This window comes from Python bivittatus, unplaced genomic scaffold (genome assembly GCF_059951505.1).
Source record: "Python bivittatus isolate LINGU-HERP-01145 unplaced genomic scaffold, Pbiv_v1 ctg000020_np1212, whole genome shotgun sequence".
Taxonomy (NCBI): domain Eukaryota; kingdom Metazoa; phylum Chordata; class Lepidosauria; order Squamata; family Pythonidae; genus Python; species Python bivittatus.
In genome coordinates, this window is record NW_028277030.1 from 29988716 (window position 1) to 30015339 (window position 26624).

A 26624-nucleotide genomic window follows, 5' to 3' on the forward strand; every position below is an offset into this window, starting at 1 on the left:
AACTTTTATAAGGGTTTAGTAGACTGAACTTGCTTATTTGATTCTCTGATGATGAAAAGAAATGTGGCTTCTCCACCATCCTTTCTAACCATCCCTATCTTCTGATTAGATCACTAATAATAAAGGCTGAAGCCTTCTGGAAGGCAGGAAGCTATGATTCTCAGGCCAGACAGCACTGTTGCATAAACATACACAGAAAGAGAGGCAAAATATTAGTTGATTTGGGAACGCAGGAAGAAAAACTTTAGGATTTAAACCCTTGAGCATTATATATAGATATATGTGTGTGTGTGTGTGTGTGTGTATGTGTATGTATGTATATGTATAAATATATATATATATATATATATATATATACACACACACACACACACACACACACACACATACATATATATATATATATATATATATATATATATATATATAAAATAAATAATATATAAGCCTTGACTGCTGTGAACTGCAATAGGCACATGCATATATGACTTCATCCTTCTCTGCATTAGCATTACTTATCTAGCCATATTAATCTGTGAAGTGTCTGCTTTTAGCTAGCCACGAAATATGGGGCAGCATTTCCAGTGAGCTGGGATTTATTTTCGTGCTCAGGAGAGAAGTCTGACACTATTTCAGGGTGAGAAAAAACAGGCTTAATGACATAGTGGCATCAAGGACACATTCTCAGATCACATCAATGCTATGCATCATCCCCAAACAGAAGCACAGAGAGACGGGAGCTTTCAGAATCACATCCTGGATAGGCAGACGGCCTGTTCGTGTCTGCCTCTAAGCAGGTGGACTGACGGCTTCCCCTCTGCTTGGCTCTAGGGGGTGGGCGGAATTGGTTAACTGCAGTGATGGTCTTCCTCGCATCTCTGCTCGAGGAGACAGAAAGGCCCAACGCAAGATTAAGCTGACAGGGAAGGCCTTCGCAAGGTCTCCATCTGGGGAAAAGGAATAGGGCCTGACTTTTATAACCTATTGTCATTAAAGGAAAACTGAAACTGAAAAGATATTCTGGATATTTATAAGAATGTATCTGCCTACAGCTGTAGCATCCAGATCTTGTGACCGTTCTGGAGCCAAACAAAAGCAGTGTCAGAGGGTACTGACTAAGCAGCATTTGGTTTCTACGGCTGCTGCAACTGCTGCTGATTCAGGCAGCTCTCCCGAAGAAGAATCCTAGACATGGCCTCAGGAACTGCTTTCTTGATTCTCTGGTGTCTGATTTTTACAGAACACGTTTGGTCAGCTTCATTTTCTCTCCTTCCCTCCCTGCCAACCCCCACTCCAGCTAGAACAACAAGGACATACAGGAATACAGTTTGTTTTCTTCTTCCTATGCCTAGCATTTCCCTCTTTAAAAATTAAACACAATCTTTGAACTCTCTTGCAAGCTTGCTCTTCACAATTAAAAAGTCTCTCTCTCACACAAAAACAAAAACAAATAAAACCAATAAACAAAGCTTCCCTGTAAATATTCAGTGTTCTTCTTCTACCTACAATGCCTTCATAATTACAGAATCATCCCTCAAGGCCGCTGAATATGTCCATGAACTCCATAGTGAAATAAAACCTCCACTGTTTTCCTCCTCAGCAGAGTGCAGCAGCCTTCTCCGTTACGTTGTTTGAAATTTGGTGGCAAAATGGCTGATTCTTTTTGTAGTTATCCAGTTCTAATTTCCTCAAAAATGAGGATGGAAATGAGAGCAGGAGGCCTTTAGGAAGCAAGCCTCTCTTATTTCTACCCTCAGCCTAACCCCAAATCCACAAAAAGCATCCAAGATCCTGTTGCTGAAATTTTCTTATTTCAGCAGCATAATGAGGGAGAGGGTGTGTTGGAGGCTTTAAAGAGTGGAACTGAGAGTGGTTTGTCTCCCAAAGGCTTCCCACTCCCATTGACACCCTGATAAACTTGAAAACGCAGGCAAAAAACCCTCCCCCCGCCAATTTTCTGAGATGATATCATTCTTTCTGTGCAACTCTTTTGTTAGTTGGGAAAATAAATTACACACACATGCACACACCAGCAAAGCTTCCCAGCCTCTCCTCCAGGAATCCAAACCAAAAGAAGCATAGCAGCACCCTATTACTTAGCTAAAACAAAACACAACAATTACCCCAAAAGCAGCAAGGAAATAGCTGACTAAGTCCCTAAATGGTCCATGACTTCAGCAAAAATCAGGATGGGAAGGGCCACTCATGCCTCCAGTAGCAAGTAGCTCCACAGGAGGGTGCCCCAAAGAGAAAGCCCACTTTTGTACTCCCTGTTGTCAGATGACCTAATAAACGGGGATCCTGAGCAGGGATTGTCTGTCTACACACACTGGAGGGGCAAATTCTAACCAAACTAGGCAGTCCCCAAGCTACCCCGGTTCTAGGCCATACAGAATTTTATAGGTGATCATCAGCATCCTAAACTGTACTCAGCAACTAACTGGCATTCGGTGCAGTTCCTGTAGCAGTGGTGACACATGGCAGCAATGTGTCTGATACAGAGGCATATGTGCAGCTGCATTCTGTACCAGCGGAAGTTCCTGGGTGATCTTTAACAGCAGCCTCAATGTAAAAGTGGCTGTCCTCGCTGCCTCTGCTCCAAGAAAGGCCACAACTAGAGCTGTACCAGCTAAAGCTGGATAGAGGCCCTTCACTTGCTCCCAGAGCAAGAGCCAAGTCCAGGAGGACTTCCCAAGCTAGGAACTTGCTCCCTGAGTGGGAGCATAACCCCATCTAAAGGCAAAGTTGGTATAATCCTGAAACTGGTAGGTTTCTGAATTAACAGCTACTCCATCTTTCTTGGGTTGAATCTGAGCCTATTTCTCCTCAACCAGGCCCTAACGGCCTGCAGGACTTCTCCCATTTGGTTCGTGGTGGAGATAATAACTGGGGCTCCTCTGCATATTGATGATACTTCACCCAGACCAGTGGATGACTTTATCCAGTAGCTTTCCTATGAGGAAAGGATGACATATTTGGGGTCTTTTAATATAATGAAAAGATAACTGGAAGATTAAAAGAAATATCCATGATGTGGATAAAGAGGATACACTCAGGTTCACTCATTGAAACTGACTGGACTTTTGCCATTCTATGCATGGTCCTGAAATTAAGGTCTCAGGTGAAATCAAAATGGAATCACCACCAGTCTGCTTCTGGTAATCAGCCAGTCTGCAAAGAAAAAGCATTATGACAAGAAGCGAAAAAAGACAACCTCTTTTCAGGCTTTCCCTAAGTGTTCCAGTATCATTGCATGATATCTGCATATATTAAGTTGTCAATGTATAGCTGAAACCTGATGTTTGTTCCAAGCAAGGCTATAAATCAATCTTTCCCTATCTGGGCTCCCTCCAGCTGAGTGGAATTTAATTCCCAGAATTCCTCAGCCAACACTTTCACTACTGAAAATTCTAAGCGTTCAGTCTTATATATCTGGAAGGTAGTTCCATGGCTGGGGAATTCTGCTATACCTCAAATATTTCATGGACTATCTAGAGAAACATTTACCTTTCTGCAGATTGTTTTCATACTGTGTAGTCTATCAAGTGACTCCTGAGGATTTCCAAGATACTGTTGAAGTTCTGCATGCAAAATCCTCATCGAAAATGGAACCATGGATCCTAAAGTAACAAAATGTATGGATTAGTATTTTGCAGCTATCACAATTTCTTTATAATAGCAGTCAGAGAGAATCTCTATTTTAATCAGCATGAATTAGGGCAGAATGATTAGATTAATATTATTCATCAGGTCTTTTTGTGTCTGAATGCTGGACTAGGGAAATGCTGTGGATATAATCTACCTTCATTTCAGCAAAGCTTTTAATAAGGTTCCACATGACATTCTTCTTGACAAGCTACTAAAGTGTGATTTGGATGACACTACAGTAAGGTGGTTCACAACAGGCTATGTAATTGCACTCAGAGAGCCAGCATTAATGACTGTGTTGGAAAGCAGTAACTAGTGGGGTTCTTAGGGATCAGTTCTGAGGCTAGTATTAATCAACATTGTATTCATGTCCTGGAAGCTGGTATTGATGGACTGCTTATTAGATTTCTGGATGACATAAAATTGGGAGGTCTGGCCAACACCCAGGATGACAGTCTAATCTGGATAGGATAGAAGACTGGGCTGAGGGGAACAAGATGTCCTTCAACAGGGAGAAATGTAAAGTACTGCATTTCAGAAAAATATAGGACACACATACAAGATGGGGGATTCATGGCTTGGAAATACTACCTCTGAGAAGGGCTTAGTGTGGTCATTGACAACAAGCTGAACATGAGTCAGCACTGTGAGAAAGCTGCTATAAGGGCTATTGTAGCTCAGAGCTGCGTTAGCATGTGGAGGATGTATCAAAGACATAAGAAATCATTATTCCTCTCTATTCAGCACTGGTGAGACCACACCTGGAATACTGTGTACAGTTCCAGAATGATATTGATACTTAGAGAGGGTTCAGAAAAGGGCAAACAATGGTGGTATAGGGGCTTGAAGACATTCCCCATGAAGACTTACTGAAGACATGATAATCGCGTTCAATTCTATGATTCTATGAATGCAAACCAAAGGATAGTTCTAAATTTCACATATATAGAATTTGGGCTTCCAGTTCTTGTAATCTATATCACATCCCAGAATTATTAAGCTCTTGAGATAAGAGCTTAAGGTTCATTAGCGATCAAATTCATAACTTTTTAGAAACAAGAATGATATATTTAGCAATTATGATTTTTGAGGTTTTTCTCAGATCCCTTAAATTTCCATTATTTTTTTCCTTCAGAAAGCTTTTGCACAGCAAAATATGAGCCCTGCGGCTTAGAAAACAAGCAAAATACTTAGCCTTCATCCAGCTAAAGATCAAGGTCTTAATATCACACATGTAATAAACTAGACATTATTAACTTGGATTCAGTGAGACTATGGCCTTAGAATATTTATAACAGAACTTAATCGGATTTACTTCTGAGTACGTACATTTCGGAATATTCTAAATGTCACAGCTATTTTTAACTGTACTGGAGCTTTGATATTTAGGCTAAATCTAATCACCCACTGACCTCTAATCAGTGCTGACCACTTACCAATTCAATGTTATTCTGACAAGAATAGTTAAGAGAGAGTTATCATTGGTTCCACTCTTCCCCAAAGTATAGCTGAAATCCTTTCAGAATGATACCGTGCAGGTCACCTTCAGAGGCTCTCCTCTGGGTACCACTGCCAAGTGGTTAGGCAGGTGACTACAAGGTAGAGGCTTTCTCACTTATGGAAGAGTCTTAAAAAAAAGAGGGGGGCAGTTGTTTGGTGTCTGTCATGCTGTTCCCTCGAGGATTCCTCCTCTTTCAATGATTAATTTCCCTGGGAAGGCATGACATTGGCTCACTCTGAAAAGACAGAAAGTGGGCACAGACATTATTTTTCTCCTAGGAATTTTCCATTTTAACAGTTTAGCTGTATAATTTTTAAGTATCTACCGATTGCTATGATGGCTTCTGTCTTTGCTTCTATATTTTCCATTGTGAGTCTGTGTGTGCGTGTGTGTGTGTGTGGGTAGTACCTATGCTATGATGCTACTCTCTATCTGCAGATTGCTGCTTGGTGGCAACATGCAGATAAGACATCTCCATGGTGGCCCCTGTCCTGAGGAATAATCACTCTTCTGTGGCACATCAGATCCCAGTGTCAGATCCCAGTCTCAGTGTGTTTTAGGTATCCCTTTAAAATCCTTCTTTCTTTCCCAGTCATTAATTTCCCATGGCATTTTCCTTTCAATTGACTGTTTTTTACTGTGTTTATTTCATTTTTTCCTTCTGTTTTATTAAGATTTTTTAAAAAGATTATTGTAAACTGTTCAGGGTATTTGATAATAAACAGAAAATTATTACTACATCCTACTGCCTTTTATTCCTTTATTTATTTATTTTGTTCTATTAAACTCGAGAGTTTGTAATGTGTCTACTGGACGTGTTATGGGCTACATCAACCATCTAATAATCAAATACGAAGATAACATTAAAGTGAATACTGTATTAAAATATTACTTGAATTATTGGTGCATTTCCCATAATTATGTTTCAGAAACCAGTCAGTCAGGATTAAGGGCTGGCCACGATACTGAGACAGCACTGATCTCACTGGCTGATGATCTCTGGCAGGCTCAGCATGAGGGTAGTGCATCCATCCTGGTTCTCCTTGATCTTTCAGTAACCTTCAATACCATCACTTATCGCATCTTTCTGGGTTTGCTTAGGAGACTGAGAGTGGGAGGCACAAAGTTATGGTGGTTCTACTTTCCTTGGGGCTAGTTCCAGTTGGTATTGTGGGGAGAGAGAGAGATCGAGCCCGAGGCCCCTGCTGTGTGGGGTGCCTAAGGGCTCTATTCTCTCTCCACTCTTATTTAACATCTACATGAAACCACTGGGTGACATCATCCATTGGCATGAGGTTTGGTATCATCTGTCCACTGAAGATATTCAGTTATATATTTCTGTCCTGGGCCAACCAGGTGATGCCATCAAGATTCTTTCCCAGTGTCTGGAGCCTGCGGCGGTCTGGATGGAGAGAACAGGCTTTGGCTCAATCCTGGCAAGACTGAAAGGCTGTGGGTTTTAAGCCCCCCCCTCACCTGATGCAGATATTTTCCAACTTTATCTCTGCCTGGGGTTGGTGCACTTCTCCAGTCAGAGTTGGCATGCAGAGTCGGGGGTCCTCCTACAGTCCTTGTTGAAGAACAGGTGGCAGCCATGGTTAGAAGGACCTTTGAGCAGGTTCACCTTATACACTAACTGCACCCCTTTCTGGACTGGGATCACCTTGCTCACACTGACTCACGTCTTAGTCATCTCCAGTTAAGATTACTGTGATGCAATCTATGTGGGGCTGCCTTTGAAAAGCATTTGGAAGCTGCACCTGGTCTGAAATGCAGTGGCACAGGTGGTTTGGGTATTTCTTCTTATTCCCATATAACACTACTGCTCTGCCAGTGGCACTGGCTCCCTGTAAGCTTCTGAGTGAGATTCAAGGTCCTGGTTACCACCTATAAAGCCCTCCATGGCACAGGGCCAGGCTATTTATGGGACTGCCTTTCTCCCCTTGTCTCTGCTTGCCCCACCAGATCTAGCAGGAAGGCCATGCTCTAGGTCCCTTCCATTAGATAATACTATGTTGTTGGACTCTGGAATCTTTCTTTTTTGTAGCAGGGCCTGCCCTATGGAACAGGATCCCTCCAGAGATTAGGAAGGCCCTGACCCTGTTAGCCTTTCATAAGGCATTAAAGACCTGGCTGTGGAGTCCCTGGAGTTCTCTGAGCTTGGCTGTTTTCTTGCAAACATTTCATTACCCGGCTAGGTAACATCTTCAGTACTAGAATGGGATGGGGTATCCTCTCTGTTTATATACAGTGGCATGCCCTGCCAGTGTTGGTGGGGGTGGGGGTTTTGTTTTGTGTTTTCCTCTGGTAGTTCCTTGATTAGGGTATTGTTTACTGCTGATTGTATGTCTGATGATAATCTTGGTGTTAATCTCTGCTTATCTGGGTGATGATTGCTGGTGAGGAGATGTTCTGGTTTTTTGTTTTCCTTTTTATTGTCTCTTTTGAATAGTGTGAAGATGTTATTTATCTCTATGTGCCTGTTGATGGCTGCCTTGTCTGAATACCAAGCTTCCAGAGAGTCCTAGCTGGGCAATGAAACGTTTGCAAGAAAACAGCCAAGCTCAGAGAACTCCAGGGACTCCACAGTTCACCCCTGAGCTACACATATTCTCTTCTAAAGACCTGGCTGTTCCCTCAGCATTTGGGCCATGTGGTTAGGCAAGCTCTGCTGGTTAATGTTAGTTAATTTTATTCTTTATGAGTCGGATTGTGTTTGCTGAACTGTTGTTGTTTTTAACCCGTGTATGCTGCCTAGAGTCACTAGGGGAGATGGGCAGCCTTATAAATTGCTTAAATAAATTAAATGAATAAATGCATCCCTTGACAATGGGATGGTCTTTTGTAAGAAATTCATTTGGGGTAAACACCCATGCTATGCAGTAAAAATAAATGTGATTTAAAGCAATTACAGTGGGGCAAAAAAGTATTTAGTCAGCCACTAATTGTGCAAGTTCTCCCACTTAAAAAGATGAGAGAGGCCTGTAATTTTCATCATAGGTATACCTCAACTATGAGAGACAAAATGGGGAAAAAAATCCAGAAAATCAACATTGTCTGATTTTTAAAGAATTTATTTGCAAATCATGGTGGAAAATAAGTATTTGGTCACCTACAAACAACCAAGATGTCTGGCTCTCACAGACCTGTAACTACTTCTTTAAGAGGCTCCTCTGTCCTCCACTCGTTACCTGTAGTAATGGCACCTGTTTGACCTTGTTATCAGTATAAAAGACACCTGTCCACAACCTCAAACAGTCACACTCCAAACTTCACTATGGCCAAGATCAAAGAGCTGTTGAAGGACACCAGAAACAAAATTGTAGACTTGCACCAGGCTGGGAAGACTGAATCTGCAATAGGCAAGCAGCTTGGTGTGAAGAAATCAACTGTGGGAGCAATAATTAGAAAATGGAAGACATACAAGACCACTGATAATCTCCCTCGATCTGGGGCTCCACGCAAGATCTCACCCCGTGGGGTCAAAATGATCACAAGAACGGTGAGCAAAAATCCCAGAACCACACAGGGGGACCTAGTGAATGACCTGCAGAGAGCTGGGACCAAAGTAACAAAGGCTACCATCAGAAGCACACTACGCCGCCAGGGACTCAAATCCTGCAGTGCCAGATGTGTCCCCCTGCTTAAGCCAGTACATGTCCGGGCCCGTCTGAAGTTTGCTAGAGAGCATTTGGATGATCCAGAAGAGGATTGGGAGAATGTCATATGGTCAGATGAAACCAAAGTAGAACGTTTTGATCTAAACTCAACTCGTTGTGTTTGGAGGAGAGAGAATGCTGAGTTGCATCCAAAGAACACCATACCTACTGTGAAGCATGGGGGTGGAAACATCATGCTTTGGGGCTGTTTTTCTGCAAAGGGACCAGGACTGATCCGTGTAAAGGAAAGAATGAATGGGGCCATGTATCGTGAGATTTTGAGTGAAAAACTCCTTCCATCAGCAAGGGCATTGAAGATGAAACGTGGCTGGGTCTTTCAGCATGACAGTGATCCCAAACACACTGCCCGGGCAACGAAGGAGTGGCTTCGTAAGAAGCATTTCAAGGTCCTGGAGTGGCCTAGCCAGTCTCCAGATCTCCACCCCATGTAAAACCTCTGGAGGGACTTGAAAGTCCGTGTTGCCCAGCGACAGCCCCAAAACATCACTGCTCTAGAGGAGATCTGCATGGAGGAATGGGCCAAAATACCAGCAACAGTGTGTGAAAACCTTGTGAAGACTTACAGAAAACGTTTGACCTCTGTCATTGCCAACAAAGGATATATAACACAGTATTGAGATGAACTTTTGATATTGACCAAATACTTCTTTTCTACCATGATTTGCAAATAAATTCTTTAAAAATCAGACAATGTGATTTTCTGGATTTTTTTCTTTTGTCTCTCATAGTTGAGGTATACCTATGATGAAAATTACAGGCCTCTCTCATCTTTTTAAGTGGGAGAACTTGCACAATTGGTGGCTGACTAAATACTTTTTTGCCCCACTGTATTATTTTATAAAACATTACAGATAAATATGCCATGCAAGAAGCTGGACAAGGAGACAGCACTGTCTGTTAGTAGCATTCTATCAGCCTGGCTTTCTCTCTTTCCCAGTGACCTATATAACTCTCCAATGCCTTTTCTCCCCAAAGACAGAACATGAGCTTCTCTTCCATGCCATCAGATCTGCACTGTCCATTTACTTCATATTTCTATCTCACAGTCTTGGTTCCAAAGCTATCCTTTTTTGACTTCACTCCTTTATCCACAAGCATCTTTTCTTAAACCATTAGTGAATAAAAAGTTTCAATCTAAAGACAGACGGACATTCAGCATGCCACAGATAAAAAAAAAAAATGACTTAGCTAATCCTGAGACTGGTTATTAAACAAAGTTAATGATCCTATATGCTGCTGCATGGAAGGCCAACTCATTAGTACAGAGGTTATCGTGCAATGGAAATCCATAACCCCATCACAAAGATGTAGCACCAGAGCTAACCCCAAAGCTTCATTTTAAAGTGGTGAATAAAAGTTGGCATCCAAGCTGTACTGAAGTCAATTTCTTACAAAATGAAGCTATTACTTTATCCATTTTAACTTCTTAGGGATGAGGTAGGGCTCAGTATTCTCTACTGCAAACATAGCAGCAGCTCTGGTTAATACAGAAATGACAGTGATATATATCACTAAGGGCCAAGGACCTGAACTCTGGGAGGATCAGTGTCCAAGAATCTGAATGTGTTCAGAAGAGTAAAAGGCACATGAGCATCTCTATTTTTGAGTTTGGAAAATTGATCATTTCTCACTCTAATTACACCCTAATTAGGTGAAATGGCAATCAGGGCTTTTTATGCTCAACATTCTTGGAAAATATAGTTAAAATTCAGAAGATACTGATGAGTACTATTTTATATGAAATGGGATATCTTTGTAAACTGTATTATAAAAGAAAGACAATGATTATTTTTCCGTTAAAAAAAGCCCATTTCATACTAAAAACCTACATCTCTCTCTCACGTTAAAAAACCCATATGTAATGTAAGGTTATCAAAATCTAAAATACAGAGGACTGCATGACAGAATGGCTCCAACAGCAGAAGAGAAAGGGAACAATTCCCCTTAATCTGCTGTCTGCCACACATTTTCAAAAACTGCTCCCAAGGGTGGAGAAGAGATGAAAGTCCTATTTGATGAGAAAATGTAGGCTTTTATCAACTAAAATTAATGCTTACAAATTGCTGAAGGTATGTCCATAGATAACTGCATTTAAGTATTTACATATATTTATTTCTATTTCAGTTTGTCAGAATCCTAATCTCATCTCATCTAATCACAAAACCAAAGAAGCAATTACAAACACTCTTGTAATTGTGAAATCTCATGTTTCAATATTTTATATTTTAAGTAAGAACAATAATAAAACTACTCCAATGCCTTCTCTGTCCTCTGGAATAGTATCCCCACAGAGGTCCCTGCAGCTCCCACCTTGACAGTGTTCTAGAAATCTTTAAAAACTTGGGTGTTCTCCCAGGCCTTCAAATAGGGTGGCTGTGGAGTCCCTGTTGTCTGTGCTTTTTGTGAGATGTTTCGTCTGCATATACACCATCATTATTATTATTGTTGGTTGCACGGTCAGCCAGATGTTTGAATCTGGCATTTTTATCTAGCTATCGAGTCCTTCCCAAGGACCTGGGATAGGCAGATGCTGTGTTAAAGGTATATCATTGCAAGATGTAAACTGTTCCAAGTAAAGCTGCCTTTTGCAATTGACTGATGATGGTTTTGTCAATGCCGATAGTGTCCAAGTGGTGATTCAGATGTTTTGGGATTGCACCCAAGGTGCCTATTATTATTGGTACTATCTTTGCTTTCTTTTGCCACAGTCGTTCTATTTCTATTTGCAGGGTTTTTTTTATTTTGTGATTTTCTCCAGTTCTTTCTCTTCTATTCTGCTGTCTCCAGGTATTGCAATGTTCACTATCCAGACTTTTTTGTCTTTCTTATCAATTGTTAAGTCTGGAGTGTTGTATGGCAGGTGCTTGTCTGTTTGAATTCTAAAGTCCCAGAGCACTTTAGCTTCTTCATTTTCTATTACAGTGGAACCTCGGGTTACGAACTTAATTCGTTCTGTGACTCTGGTCGCACCCCGAATTGGTCGCAACCTGAAGCAAATTTCCCCATAAGGTTCAATGTAATTACCGTTAATCCGTTCTGGCGTGGAGGACAGGGAGGCGGCTATTGCTTGGAGGGAGAATCCCCCTTCCTACGACCACGTGTCAGGGGTGGAAAATGGCTGCGGACCGTGTCACGGGAGGGAAAATGGCTGCATATCCTGTTCGTACCCCGAGGCGGAGTTCGCAAACCGAGGTAAATTTTTGCGGCCGGAGCTGGTCATAACCCGAAAAGTTCGTTAACAGAGGCGTTTGTAACCCAAGGTACCACTGTACTTTGTCTGTTTTGTGGTCCCACCAGTTCTTGCTTGCAGGCAAATGATATTTCTTACAGATATTTCAATGCACCATTGTTGCTACTTTGTCATGCTGTTGTTGGTAGTCAGTCTATGTGATCTTCTGGCAGCAGCTAACTAGGTGGTCTGCTGTTTCTTCAACTTCTTTGCAGAGGTGGCATTTGCTGTCTATTGCTGTCTTCTTGATTCTGGCTTTGTGTGCGTTTGTTCTTAAGGCTTGGTCTTGTGCAGCCAGAATTAACCTCTCTGTCTCTTTCTTCAACTTTCCTGCTCTTAGTCATCGCCAGGTCTTGTTGTTATCTGCTTTGTCTGATAGTTTCTTTGTGTACTGGCCATGTAATACTTTGCTTTGCCATGTCTCTTTCCTATTCTTCATTTGGTCTTGTAGGCCAGTTTAGTCTCTTCTGTATTCAGTAAGCCTTCATGGTGTACTAGCTTCAGTGCATCTTCTTCACTGTCCTTCAGATATTCCTCCAATGCCCTTTTTTCTTCTTCAATTGTCTGGTGTAGTTGCAGCATTCCACGCCCACCTGTACTCCTTGGTAAGTAAAGTCTTTCAATGTTGCTGCATGGATGAAGGCCATGATTCATTATTTTTCTGGTCTTCCTATCCAGGGCTTCTAGTTCTGCTTGAGTCCAGTCCACTATTCCAGCTGTGTGTCTAATGACTGGAATTGTCCAGGTGTTAATTATCTTGATGGTATTTCCTCCACTGAGTTTGGACTTTAAGATCTTTTTCATTCTCATGATGTATTCACTACTAACTTCCTTCTTGACTTCAATGTGCTTGATGTTGTCAGCTTGAAGGATTCACAGCTATCATCATCATCATCATCATCATCATCATCATCATCATCATCATCATCTATCTAAAAGAATAGTGTTAGCTGCCCAGAGTCATTCTGGGTGGCCTTTAAAACCAACCAATGGAAGTCTATCAAGTAAAGCGTTGAGAATACAATGACAGTTTAGTGAAAGGTTTTAGAAAAGATACATGATGATGTGTTACTGTCATCCAGAGTCTGCAAGGGGACTTGGATGCATGCGTGTGAGTCTGAGAGAAGGATGATGGCTGGCCAGGTTTAGGAACACAAAGCCCTCCAGAAGGGGGTCAGCTAAGTTTCAAGGAAAGCACACAGGGCTAAAAAGGCAGAAAGACCATGCTGTAATAGGCCACTTCCTTCTGCATCTTCAGTAAAGACTCAAGTCTACTTACAATAAAGAATCAAATGACAGAATTATAGGAAGTGCTGACTTTGAAGTCTTAACTGACTTAAGAGACCATTCAATCAGAGTATCAATTGAAACAATAAAGATTTTGATTTGTTTCTCTGTGACAGCACACTATTCTTCAGCTAAGGTATTTCTTTCAGCTTCCTCTTGCTGAGAATTAAGGAGCTAGAGAAAAAGCAGCTAACATGGGAAAACCTGTTCCTGTAGAAAAGGAAAATCTATACGTGAGGTTTTTGCTGGATCCCAAATGGTTAAAAAAATGTCCTTTCAACAGAATTATTATTTTTGAGCAGCTTAATCTATAAAGAGACAGAAAAGATCCAGGGTAGCTCTAAATATATACTGTATGAAACCAGTTAAAATACTTAAATCATTTTAAATGGTTAAACATTCAATGAAAAGAAGCAGAATATTCTCTTTAACCAGCAATAAAAACAAAGACAATGCTACACTATAAGGGTAGTATCCAAACCTTCTATATACCTTATGAATCTTAAAGTAAATAGAAGCAAATTTTACAACACAATAGTCAACTGTTAATAAGGATAAATGGACAAAACCTGAGAGTTAACACAAAACCAGCCAGGTGACCTTGGGCCAGTCATTCTCTCTTAGCCCTAGGAAGGAGGCAATGGAAAGCCACTTCTGAAATCTTGCCAAGAAAACTGCAGGGACTTGCCCCAGAATCAACACTGATTCAAAGGCACCCCCCCACCGCTCAAATGTACTGCAAGGATTTTCTAGAATGCATACATAGTCCCTTTGTCGCCTCCGGTGCTCTTATTGTTCCTTTCAAGTGGAGTCAGCCATCTAGAATTAGTAGCAGAAAGATTATATTGGCTTTGCTGCATTTGCATCTCCAAACACTATCTTCTACCCTTCTTCACACAAGTGAAATATATGAGACCAAAAACGGGCATAACTGGGAATAGTGTTGAGATGGGATCCAAACTTTCAGTGACGATCTCAGTCCTTAAGAAATAAAATTGTTCCTGTCTGCAAAGCATCAATAGTAATGTTTTTCACTGCACTAAAAGAGTACTGAAGCTTTTCACATGTACATATACAGGCAAGAAATTCCTTCACTTATTATTACTGCACTATTATGATCATTTTTGTACTACAATACAAATGGGCAACCAGTTGACCTTGAGGACCTGCCCATTTACCACAGAAACTGCAGTGGTTATTACTAGTACCGCCCCCCTCCCAATCTTGATGCTGGAGTTATGACTGCACTAGCAGCAGCATCCATCAAGTATGAGTACAGAACCAGTCAGCTGCTGGTAAGATTGATAGATGCTCCAAAAGAAACAGGAAAAAAGCATTAAATAGGTAAAACTAGAATGCTTGCCCTTACAGATACAAACAGCAATGCCTGAAGGGGGAGGGGGGGAAAAAAAGAAGGAAAGAGAAAAAAATAAGAAAAAAAGCCCACCCTATATTTTACTCTGGTTTCTGTTTCTGTCCAGATTCTCTTCGGTCACAGTCCTGAGAGGTTTCAGATAATAAATGTAGCCCCTCCCCTGAAAAAAGATTGCTCACATCAGCTGTGCAGTCACCAGCAGCAAGAAACAGCAACCCAATAGCTTTTGTAGCAGACTAGTCAAGCTCTTAAGAGATATTACAGGACCAGAGACTAGAGGTGTGTTGGGACAGAGACAATTGACAGAAACTCCAAGAGAAAAACCTTATCCTACCTATCGTTGATTATATTGCAAAAGAAACTGAAGAAGTATCAGGAATTCTCAGAATATTGGATTTTTCCATATTAAAATAATCAAAAGCATCAGCAATGTTGTAAGCATTTGGGTTACATGCATTTGTATTTTTCTTTTGTTGATTAGTATAATTGGTTTTTTTTAAAAAAACGTGATAATAATGGGGAGCTTGGAAGAAATGACATGTCTGAAAAAGGGGTGAAATCATCATAGAAAGAGCTTTAATTATAAGGATCTCCAAGGGAAACCTGCCCCCCCCCATTTTGCATAAAACACATTTAGTAGTAAATATGATGGTAGGGTGCTGCTGTTCCCACTAGAGGGAAACCCAGTGCATTTTTCAAATGTGCCTTCATTAACAGGGAGAACAAAAAATTCTGCTGCCTTATCTCCTCATCTTTGATCGGCTATTCATACCATAATTATTTTTCCAAATACCAAATGCTTCCACTGCTTTCACATTTTTGGAAACACATATACAGAAAAATAGATAAAAAGGGACAAAATAAAAAGTGAGTAAGAAGTCTTTTAAAGCAAAAAGGATTTTTCAAGATCTTGTAACAGCATAAGACAAGAGAAGCATAAGATGGCAGAGTTTTTGAAGTCAAATGTATCACTGCAACAACAATGCTACAAGTTCATAACTGCCATTTTTAAAAAATCGACTGCTGTTAAACATGACTCCCCCCCTTTTAAATTTCATTTCTATATTTATAGCAAATCATAAGCCTATAGCCAAGGATGATCTCACTGAATTACGAACAGATGTCAGAGAGAACAGAGAATTAGCTGCTATTTCCTAGATCATGCGGGCAAGCACTTCTCAAAACTAAAAGAATTGCTGTCCACAATCCCCACATCCATACATCCTTTAGACTTTCTTTAGAGAAAGAAAATAACTACACTCTCCTGTGTCACCCTTTTTCTTCTAAAAAGAGATTGGATGTGGAATATACAACTGACATCCACACAGAATTTCAGCTTTGAACCAAGACATTCTACCTTGCCTGTTTAGCTGTTCAGAAGTAAATAATGCACACATCCCCCTTCGGTGACCTCTTGCATATGCTACACAACTAGGGCTAGCTGGCTGTCTGGTTGGCTGTCAAAATGGAACAGAAGTTGGAACATCAAAGAGGCAGATGGGCACCACTGCTTCTGCATTCTTTATTACTATCTGCAGGCTTGGACTCTGAGCTGTTGCTTAATAACCTTAAACACAACAGATACGTTTTCAGAAATTCAGTACATTTCATTCACAAAGTCAACACCAAACAAAGGAAAACAGAGATTCAGGTAGATCTTTAGACAATGAATTTCATTACTGTATGTTTAAAAAAAAGGAATTCCGGCATTAGTAAGGTGCAATTTTTCAAAATGAAGAGATGGATCTCAAAGTTCTGTAATAGTCATCCAAGTTTATATTTCAATATAATTTAGATATAACTCCAGAAGCTCTGTTTCTAAATTAACAGTTCTGGAAAATGATGGTGGCACAAGGTCTCTGAAATATAGATTTGGCAAACGTCAAAAGATATGGGAGTATCTTGATGGGAATAATGGGTAAAATACCTGATATTAAAATAAAACAAAACAAAAAATGGTTAGGGCTACTTATAGCAACCCAGGAATAGTAAAGAAAACAAACTGTGACAGCCTAATAATTTTATGGCATGACTGCAGGCTTACTCTTGCTGCATTTCTTCAGTTCGCTTGAAAACCAACAATTCACTTGGATGCTGGATTCTCTGTCATGTATACTGCAACACCACTAGGCCAGAATAGAGGCAAACTTTCCAACCCAACAATTCTATCTTTACTTGTTCTTGTGACCATGTTAAGAAGTTATATAATTTTATATTTATGAGAACTGAACAGTAGAAAAATGTTCTACTGTTCATTGTTTAAAAACATATAAAATACTACCTTGGGTACATTAGCTGTGATCACAATGTCTGAAGCTGTGCATTTTAGAACCCTGGAGCCAATTCAAACTTTTTTCCAACTGCAAAAGATCACAAATAAACCACTTTGTGAGCTGAATTCTATACCTTCAAACAATGGGAAAGATACGACCTCACTATCTTGCCCCTTGCCATTACATAAAGTTTTAAAGGGAATAATTAACAGATGCATGATTTTAAAAGGTCAGGCCACATGTCATGCAGTGATCAAGTGGAATAGTGCATAGCTTAGTGAATTTAAAATCCTGAGGGCCTTTTCAAATCTTGGCATAGCAGCTTCTTGACAGAAAAAGGGAGGGGGGAGAGAGAGAGAGAGAGAGAGAGAGAGAGAAGTCAGGTGCTATTAGTTCTTTTTTCCTTCAGCAAAATCATCAACTCACTATCATAATTAACCTCTACTCTTTGCTGAAATGATCATCCCAGAGTAGGCATTAAGTAGCAACTATCTACTAGAACTGAACTTGAAAATACCAGACAGAATGAACCAAAATTATGACTGAAACAGTTGTCTAAGACAGGCAATCAAGAGAAAACCTGTGCTGAGCAGCGTGGATTACAAATCTAAATAATAAATAAATAAAACCCATCAGTATTTTCCAAACTTGCAAACCTGCAGTTTGGTAGAGTGCAGCAGTGAATCCTTACTCTCCACAGCACGCATACATTTACACATCAGTGTCATACGGTATTTGCTATAAAGAAATTAGTATGTAAGAATGCACATGTGTATAGATCCATTACATGAGATATTCTTCATGTGGTAGTTTATATACATGTACTGAATACTTGCTCCTATCAGCAAGCTTTTACACATGAAGCTTTAATATGTAGATTAAAAAGCAAGCTTCCTAGGAAGCCAAGTCTATGCCCCCCAAATAAAGAAAATCAGCTTAATTTTGGTTAATAAAAGGAGATACCAGAAAATTAGGGTTTCAGGATTCAAACTGGAAAAAGAGAAGCTAAGGTAAAATACATTTGGTGTGTCAGTAAAGTTGATAGGATAGTTGGGCAAGAGATGGCACATAAAAGGGAGAAAAAATCAGTTCAGAGAGGGGAAAAATTGAAGTAAAAGATAGGTATTTAATAAGTCTACTTATATAGATGCTAAACACAAGCAACATAATCCCTGGATATTCATAAGATTCTAGGTTGAAATGTACATGCTGTTCCAAAAAGAAATATACTGTATTTAATTCAATGAATATTTTGAATTGATCTAAATTACACACATGAATTAAATGAAATATATTTTACACCACTTTCATAACCATTATTTATTTGCATCTTGACATATTTGATTGCAAAGTGCATTTTAATTGCCTAATTCTTTTATCTATTGTGAATCAAAATGAGATAAATAAATCAAGGATGTTACATTTATGCTTGTTATATGGAAAAATGAAAAGAAAATTAAGCAACCATCAGCATATTATCAAGGATGATGATTACTGCACAGTAGCTAAAATATCTTTATGCTTTATGTTTGTTTTTTAAATTAAAATTAGCTGCTTAATGACACCAATTCAGATGTCTTTTGCTATAGTTTTTCCAAGGCGCACACTCAAGTATACCCTTTCTATCTCTCAGGTCGTAAGGATAAAATGGTCTAGAAATACAGAGAAAATGTAGTGGCCTATCCCTAAGTTTGCTAACACACCTGCAATCCTCTTTTGCATAAAGACCAAATGTATCCATGTACTATTTCTCTCTTGGATTTGATTACAATTCCACTTGCTAATTTATTACTGTTCAGGAGTCCAAAAATCTGGATGTTTCAATAACTTTGATCATGGATTACTCTGAAATGTAAAGCCCTTAATTTTAATTTAACACATACCATTTTGCAATTCTCTGCCCCATATTCACATAATGTTTAGCACTAATTACGATTAAGCATGTTATTAACTTAGCACTGGGTAGGATCTCAGAAATACAGTAGGTACATATACACAACACTAAGCCTTAACTAGAAAAAATATGTTAACTTTCCAAACTGCAAATTAACAAATACACAAAGGCTTGTCTGTGCCTGACACTTTCTCAGTCATGTCTGCCCACTATTTTACCTAGCCCACTATGCAATACAACATCATTTGACCTACATATGCAATGCACCCATTCGCCAACACTTCTCTAGCCATGTGTTCTGAGGACATCCTCAAGTATGCAGCAATTGCATCAAGACCTGAAGATCTGAGGAGATATCACATTTGTACAGCATAGCATGATCACATAGAAAGGAACTCATAATGTAAACTGCCACACAGTATCTAGCTGCGTCCCCTTGGCCCAGAAAAGTAACAATTGGTGGTGCTGAGCAGATATCATCTTTGCAGATAGTACCAGTAAGATTTATTTATTTATCATATTTATATAGCCGCCCATCTCACACAAGGTGACTCACAGGGTGGCGTACAACAATTAAAAAAATAAATACATAAAAGCAGTTACAGATAAAAAACTGATAAAACACACAAAATAGGAGGGGAGAAAATTAATAAGGGAGCCATTGTAAAATCTCCCCGATCCCCTGGGAGCCCCAGGCCTGATCACGTAGCCAGGTCTCAAGGGACTTGCGGAATGTTAAGAGGGATGGAGCTAATCTCACTACCGGGGGGAGAAGATTCCACAAGGCGGGTGCCACAGCAGAGGAGGCCCGCCTCCTGGGACCCGCCAAATGTAATTCTCTGGCAGACAGGGCCCACAGCATGCCTTCTCTGCCAGACCTGATGGGACAGGCAGATGTAACTGGGGACAGGCAGTCCCTCATGTAACCCGGTCCCTCAAGATAGCATAGAAATCCAGACAATTTATCTAGGGTAGCTTCAAAAATTCCCTTTGTATTTTAGATGAATTTACTAAGATAAATAGATTTGGGTACTTATGTCATAATACACCTTGATCTACTACAAACTGATATCTTTTTTTCTTTGGTTTATTGTTTTTATCCATGGCAGTACTTTCCCAAGATACTTTAAACTATGAGTAAACAAGCTATATTATATGTTAAACTGTTATGCAAATCTGCCTTTAAAACCATAGTTTAGCTTATATTCAAGGCTAAATAAAAGACAACAGCAAACATATTAATAAGCAGAAACTAGGAAATCAGGGAACTGTCGTAAGAATAATAATAATAATAATAATAATTATTATTATTATTTATTAAACTTGTATGCTGCCCGATTCTCAACGACTCTGGGTGGCTATCACATAATTTGAAGATGGAATAAGTAGAAAAACTAGAATTTGTAAATTCAATTAAAGCCATACTTTTATATGCTAGTTTTCAGCCAATCTTTAAATAGGATTTACATATCCAGATGTAATTCTGAACCATGGTTAAGATAAACAAACCATAGTTAATACCTGCCTCTGCACAGGCTATGTTTTTTATTAAAATCTACTCATATGTTGCTGACCACAGAATTACTATTTAAAAGTTATAAAATATTTGTGATTGTTTATGATGCTCAGAACCCCTGCTTGCAGATGACAGTGTAACATACATGAATATGATACAAGACAGCACATTAATGCATATAAGCAGATTTATAGGAAAACGTTTAAGTGTTAAAGTTGCAAATATAATGTTTAACTATATACCAAAGCTTTGGCATTTGACTATTTATCAGGAATTATGGTTGTATCATGTGGGGTGGCTAAAATAATTATATCAAGAAATTGGAAATGTGATATTATTCCAGATTTCAAGGAATGGTTGTCAGAAATGTGTAATCTATCTGTTTTAGAAAAGGCAATATTTTCTACTAATCAAAGGATGCAGCACTATGTGTTACTATGTTAGAGATTTTGTGATATTTTTCAATAATATTTTGTAATGTTCATATTATTGTAGTACATTCATTAGTAAAACAGTGACTACTAATAAAAAAATGGCACAAGACAAAAAAGGAACTGTATTAATAGGAATAAACATAAATGGTTTTACCTTTGCGTCCCGGATATACATGAGGATAATATTCATAATATAAATCAGGCTGGTCTAGGTTTCCAAATGGTTCAAATTCCATTTCAGCATTTTGGTAGAGACCCAATTTTACCAGGAGTGCCAGTCTTACAAACCAAATCTTAAAAGTAAAAAAAGAAAAAAAAAGTTTACAGTTGTTACTGTAAATACAAAAATGTACTATTAGGTTTTTTTCAGCTATGAAGAATGAACATGCGTAATACTAATATATCTAAAGACTATTTTTCATGTGTGCACGTGTATGAATTCAGTAAACTTATTTTTTCTAGAATTTTTCATCTTCAGCTAATTTTTTCTTTATTGAGTCTCATTTGCAAATGACTTATCATACATGGTTGGACAGCACCCTGTGCACATGTCTGATTATAAAGAATTAATGGATGTTGACATTATCTGAAGACATATATGCATCGTTCCTATCTTCAATTATTCACTTTAACTACCCCTCATATGAGGTTCAAAATACAGATATATTACTGGGTCTTTCATTTATTTTACTAGCAAAACATCTTTATATCTTTTTGTCCTTAATATTTCTAATTTAGATATTGCAATTACTTATAAAGAAATACCTGCAAAACATTAAATTTACAGCACTCATGGAAACATATGTTAGTTGTTAACACAACTCAAAATCTAAACGAAATGCCATTTGTTTTCGTACTATGGTCATCACATACGTTACTATGCTAGAACAAGGGAAGGCAGTATCTATTTTTCCCAAGCATCAAAGTAAAGTGAACTGTTTGCGTGAGAAACGTCAACCTTGTTTTTTCATTCATAACTGCGAGAATTATTTATCACTCATCTGAAAGAACTGTAAGAAAGGTGGGGGAATAACTGGAGGAAAAACTGGAGGAAGCTAGTGTGTGTTTGACATTTCTGGCTAGTTCCTTAATGTGAGACAAATTGCCCATTCCCACTCAGAAGTGCGTGTTGAAGGTGCATCCTAACTTTTGCCTGACCTGCAGGCAAGTGTACCTGAAGAGAGTCTGTTGTATGACTTGTGGGTAGCCCACTTTTGCCATAGCCTTGACCATGGGCTGTCAGAAGTCGTCCACACAGATCAACTGCTGCTCTCCAGTTTTTTGTGCTCTGGAGAGAAAGGGAAAGAATAGGCTAAGTAACAATTTAGCAGCTAAAAACCTGAAGCTGCTTATTTTGCTTGAAGCAGCTACAACTAGCCATTAGTAATAATGACAAGGTCACTAAAGCTGGCCAGTAGGAAGTAGGATGTCATTTGTCAAAGCTACTTGTATAATTAGGCAAGAAGCAAAGCCAGGCATGACTCACAATTTACAATTAGAAGATTGCTGGTGTAAAAGGATACATAATTTATTATGAAGTGCCAGAGACTGTTCATTCAGAAATAGTTATCAGTTTTTAACCCTTCAAGATTATGCAACATTTTTGCCACTGCAAAACGATCCTATCTATTGTCTCTAAATGACATTGCTCTTTTATTTATTTATTTTCCTGGAATCAAGTTATTTTCCTATTCATTTTAATCAATTAAATCATAAAAGTCATTCGGTAAGCTGTGCTTGAAAATACACCTGTGTGAAAACTCACATTTTAGTAAATATAAAAACTTGAAGTTTTCAGCATCTATTCATTCACCCAGAAAGCACTCAGTAGATGTTTAGCAGAAGTACATGAATTTTATATTTAAAACTTAAATAATCTGCATGGTAAAAAGATGATGGATACCTCAAAGTCACAAATACTGCCACCAGAAGAAACAAGTTCTTTCTCCCTGATCCAAAGCTTAGAAAGAGAAGTTGTATTTTGCTTCCAGTCAAAGCTATGGCAGTAAAGAGGATTATTTGTTGCAATGTTTGAACACCAAGGTAAGCAAGAATTCTTTAAATTTTAGCTTATCATGAACAAGCAGGGATGCACACTGCCTGATTGCTCTTGCTTGGCACTTGCCAACGGCAGCTGAACAAACTTGGATGACAATTCGTGGCTTGTTAGCATTATCTGTGAATGAGTAACCTTGCCTTCTTTCTGTCCTAACAAGCCAGAGTCACAAACCAAGGACAAAACGTAGTGTCTTATGACACTAGATTGTTAGAAAAGCACACTGCATTTCACAACTGAGCATATTTACCTGACACATTAAGCCATCTGTCCATGTTTTTTGAGCTGGAGAATATATATGGAATTTTGAAAGCATGTAGTGGACATTCTCGCAAAGGAACTACAGGTGACAGTGTCCTCCTAACTCACAAAATAGCTCTCTTGAGTGTTATAGCAAGTTATAATACATTGATTTACCCAAATGCTATCTGTCAACTCTTCCTGCAGGACCTCCCTACAAACCTCACTTGTCTTTTCCCTTCTTTTTGATTAGCTGCATGCACCTCCAAATAAAGCACTGGGGCATAGCTACCTGCCACTGAATCATAGATTAACCCCGGTTAAGGCAAGGAATACAAAATGTGCCTGGGTACAATTTAATCCCCAGGTCTCAACCCAGGAGTGCCAATGTATCTACAGACAATTCCCTTGGCCCCTGGCACACTTCCTATCCTAATTGGCTATTTTTTCTATAGAGAGAGAGAGAAATTAATGAGCTGGTGCATTGCAAAACACACCACCAACATCACCTTTATTCCCAAGAATGCCTCGGGGCTCCAAATACAACTTACAAACATTATAGATGCTTTGTTCGGAAATGTGAGCACTTGTCTAGAAAATGAACAAAGGCATGTAGGGATGTTGAGGAGCACTGCATGCAGGGTGGTAGGGGCTAGAAACAAACTGCATTATGATTTTATATACCTCATGGCAGCTATTTAGTTTGTAGAAAAAATTTACACCCCTAATTAATTTTCAGATCTGCCCAATATGCCAAAAAGTTGATGGTCCCGGTGCTTATCATGGGACAAACCAGGTCAATCTAAAGAATTCTGGGAAACTGTGATGTTTGAATGCTTAGTTAGTGCCCAATATAGAGAGTACAGATTAGGCTGTGCAAAGCACCAGGCTCAATCCCAAAAAGGTACTTCAGGGCACAAACTCTGTACCTGCCTGCAACTCTTTAAACCACATCTTTTTCTAGGATGGGTCAAAAAAACTTCAAATTATAATAGAAGAAGAGGATGGAAGATTACTTAGCCTTGATGTTATTTCCTGGCTTCATAAATCGTTATTGAGAATATCATGAGTTATCTGAGCCTGGTCATTTTTTAAAACTTTGTAATATACCTTAAATTTTAAACTAGAGAACTGAAGGATCCTATGAATTATTGTTCTTACAAGAATAAAAAAGAAAAAACTTATGATGCCTTAAGGACAAAAAAATTTATTTTCATACAAGCTTTTGTAAATCACAGGATGCTAAGTACTTTATTAAAGGCACTACTAGAGATGAATAATAGAATTAAGAGAAGAAAACGTAGTGGTACCCTACACTTATCACAACTTCAGCTGTGTAGAAAAAAACAGGATCTAGAAATGTTTTAAAATAAGGGCAGCAGTTTTAAATAAGGATTAGCAGCTATATTCTACACTAGAGGTTTCAAACTCAAGCTCAGTGTCACATAAGGACTAGTTCATTAGCCGAAGGGCTGCAACACTGAAGCCTTTTCACATACAGATACTAAAGTCTCTAATGAGTAAAAAAATGAAGAAATGGAAGAGTATTGTGGAATGCCATCAAACACAAATTTATTACATTAAAAATGTTACTGGGAAACAGAACTACTTCTAAAACAGAGCTGCAAAACAGCCATTTGACTTTGGCCACTTAGCTCACATGGTATTTCATTACTGGAACACCAATATTTGGTTTTATTGTTGGGTTGATAATGTAGTATTATGTCAAGATGGCATCTAGAATGATATAATCTAGGAAACCCATTCCGCTAACAGCGGTCCAGATCTTGCTTCCCCCCTCCCCCTCCTTCATGCTGAGCAGAGGCATCTTTTTTTTCCATGGTCTTTTTCGCGTTTGCTTTCTTTTTCTTCTCTCTCCTTGCCTGGCAGGTCCCTTCCTTCCTCTGCCTAGCAGGGAGATCTTGTGTGCACATGCACTGTCTTTCCTACTCTTTGGCTGGCAATCAGCCCTGATCTACCTCTTTCTCTCTCTCGGGGAAGTTGAGTCTCCTGGCTTTCTTTCTTGGCCAAGCCTCACCTCCCTGCTGCCCATACTCAGAGCTCCTGGTGCCACTTCAGAAGTACCATGCACCATGAAGCACAAGAGTGGGCAGGGAGTTCTGGACAGTATCCCTGCTTTGTGCAAGAAGCCTTGGGCACCAACTGCCTTGACCAACTGACCAGGCCTCACTGTTGCAGGAAGACCTTCTACATTGAGTCAAGATAAATTGTTGGCCTGCTGTTGCCATGCTCTTCCACTTCCTGGAGCCCACTCCATGGCCTAGCCTGCATGTTTACATGGCACCTATTGTATTGGCTTTGCTGGGCAGCATTCTCAGCCTCTATGAAGTATTGTTGTGGGTTGCAGAAAATGACTTGGAGAGTCTGAGACTCCTGTTCTATACCACCATAAATAGACCATACCACTATTATATTCTAAAACATTTTACAACAAAGGACTTTTCGGTATGAAAATGGACACCTGGAAAGCCTCTCAGAATCAGGTGTAACCATCACATAGTTCCTTTTGGAGTCTTCTTTGAACAAGAGAGATTGTTATGGATGAAATCCTAGTTCTGCTGAGCTCCCTAACTGAATACACGTTGCTTCAGTGGAAGAAGAAAGTTGTGCTATTTATTTGTTAAAAAGACAGTATTGCCAGACAAGTTGGGAAAGAATGATCTAGTATCTTTCTACCTTGGATAATTTGGGAAGGCAAAAAAAAAAAAAAGTTCTGTGGTGGGTTAATACAAATTATACATAATTATCACTTGTTTACAGATTAAAAAAACCCGGGTTTTAATTAGTGAGCTGCTCCTTTAGTTGTTTTATTCTGACCACGCTACTAGTTAATCTTACAATATGGCTTTTAATCAATGTTTTTTTCTCCTTTTCATTAAAATCTTGTTGCACTGCTATGTACATCTTGTCTTACTTGCATTTTAAAGTTTACTTCCAAATAAAATTCCATATTAAAGGGCAAAAATAATTATAAATTTAAAATGTAATGTGGCTGGTGTGGGTCTTCCGGGCTGTGTGGCCGTGGTCTTGAAGTTTTGTTTCCTAACGTTTCGCCAGCACCTGTGACCAGCATCTTCAGAGTGCAGAGTGCAGGGAAGACCCACACCAGCCATCGTATGCCGGCCGTGAAAGCCTTCGACAATACATTAAAATGTATTGTTCAATCTATGTGATTAATTGGTCAATGGTGATAAATAAGATCCAGATATTAATATTTACAGTACACTTGATGTACACTACCTTGGTATACAACATGAGACCCCTGAAAGATATGCACTATTCTCTTCATATTATCCATGCAAAAATGACAGTAGCTTGTCTATGAATAGTTAATGATTGCTGGTGTGAGTTGGAAACCAAGGTTTTCCTGGCTCACAATTCTACCACTACAATAAGAAAAATGTGCTATCATCACATCTTTGAAACATTTGCTCAGATACAGGCACAAAAACATCCTGCCTAGTTTAATG

General features: G+C 39.2%; 1 protein-coding gene across 8 annotated transcripts in view; it reads right to left on the reverse strand.

The window, feature by feature from the left end:
* Positions 1 to 26624, reverse strand: part of TRAPPC12 (trafficking protein particle complex subunit 12) — a 92136-nt gene that overhangs the window by 39451 nt on the left and 26061 nt on the right. For 7 of the 8 annotated variants that reach the window (XR_015795431.1, XR_015795433.1, XM_007424687.4 and 4 more), the window contains 3 exons: positions 22012 to 22125; positions 20992 to 21130; positions 3508 to 3620 (listed from right to left, as the gene is read on the reverse strand). Coding sequence is in view for 6 of the 8 variants with exons in the window: in XM_007424687.4 (XP_007424749.2) it covers positions 3508 to 3620; positions 20992 to 21130; positions 22012 to 22125 (366 nt within the window). In the remaining 2 variants the exon portion in view is untranslated. The remainder of the gene's footprint in view (positions 1 to 3507; positions 3621 to 20991; positions 21131 to 22011; positions 22126 to 26624) is intronic. The other variant, XM_025164425.2, reaches the window with a different exon arrangement.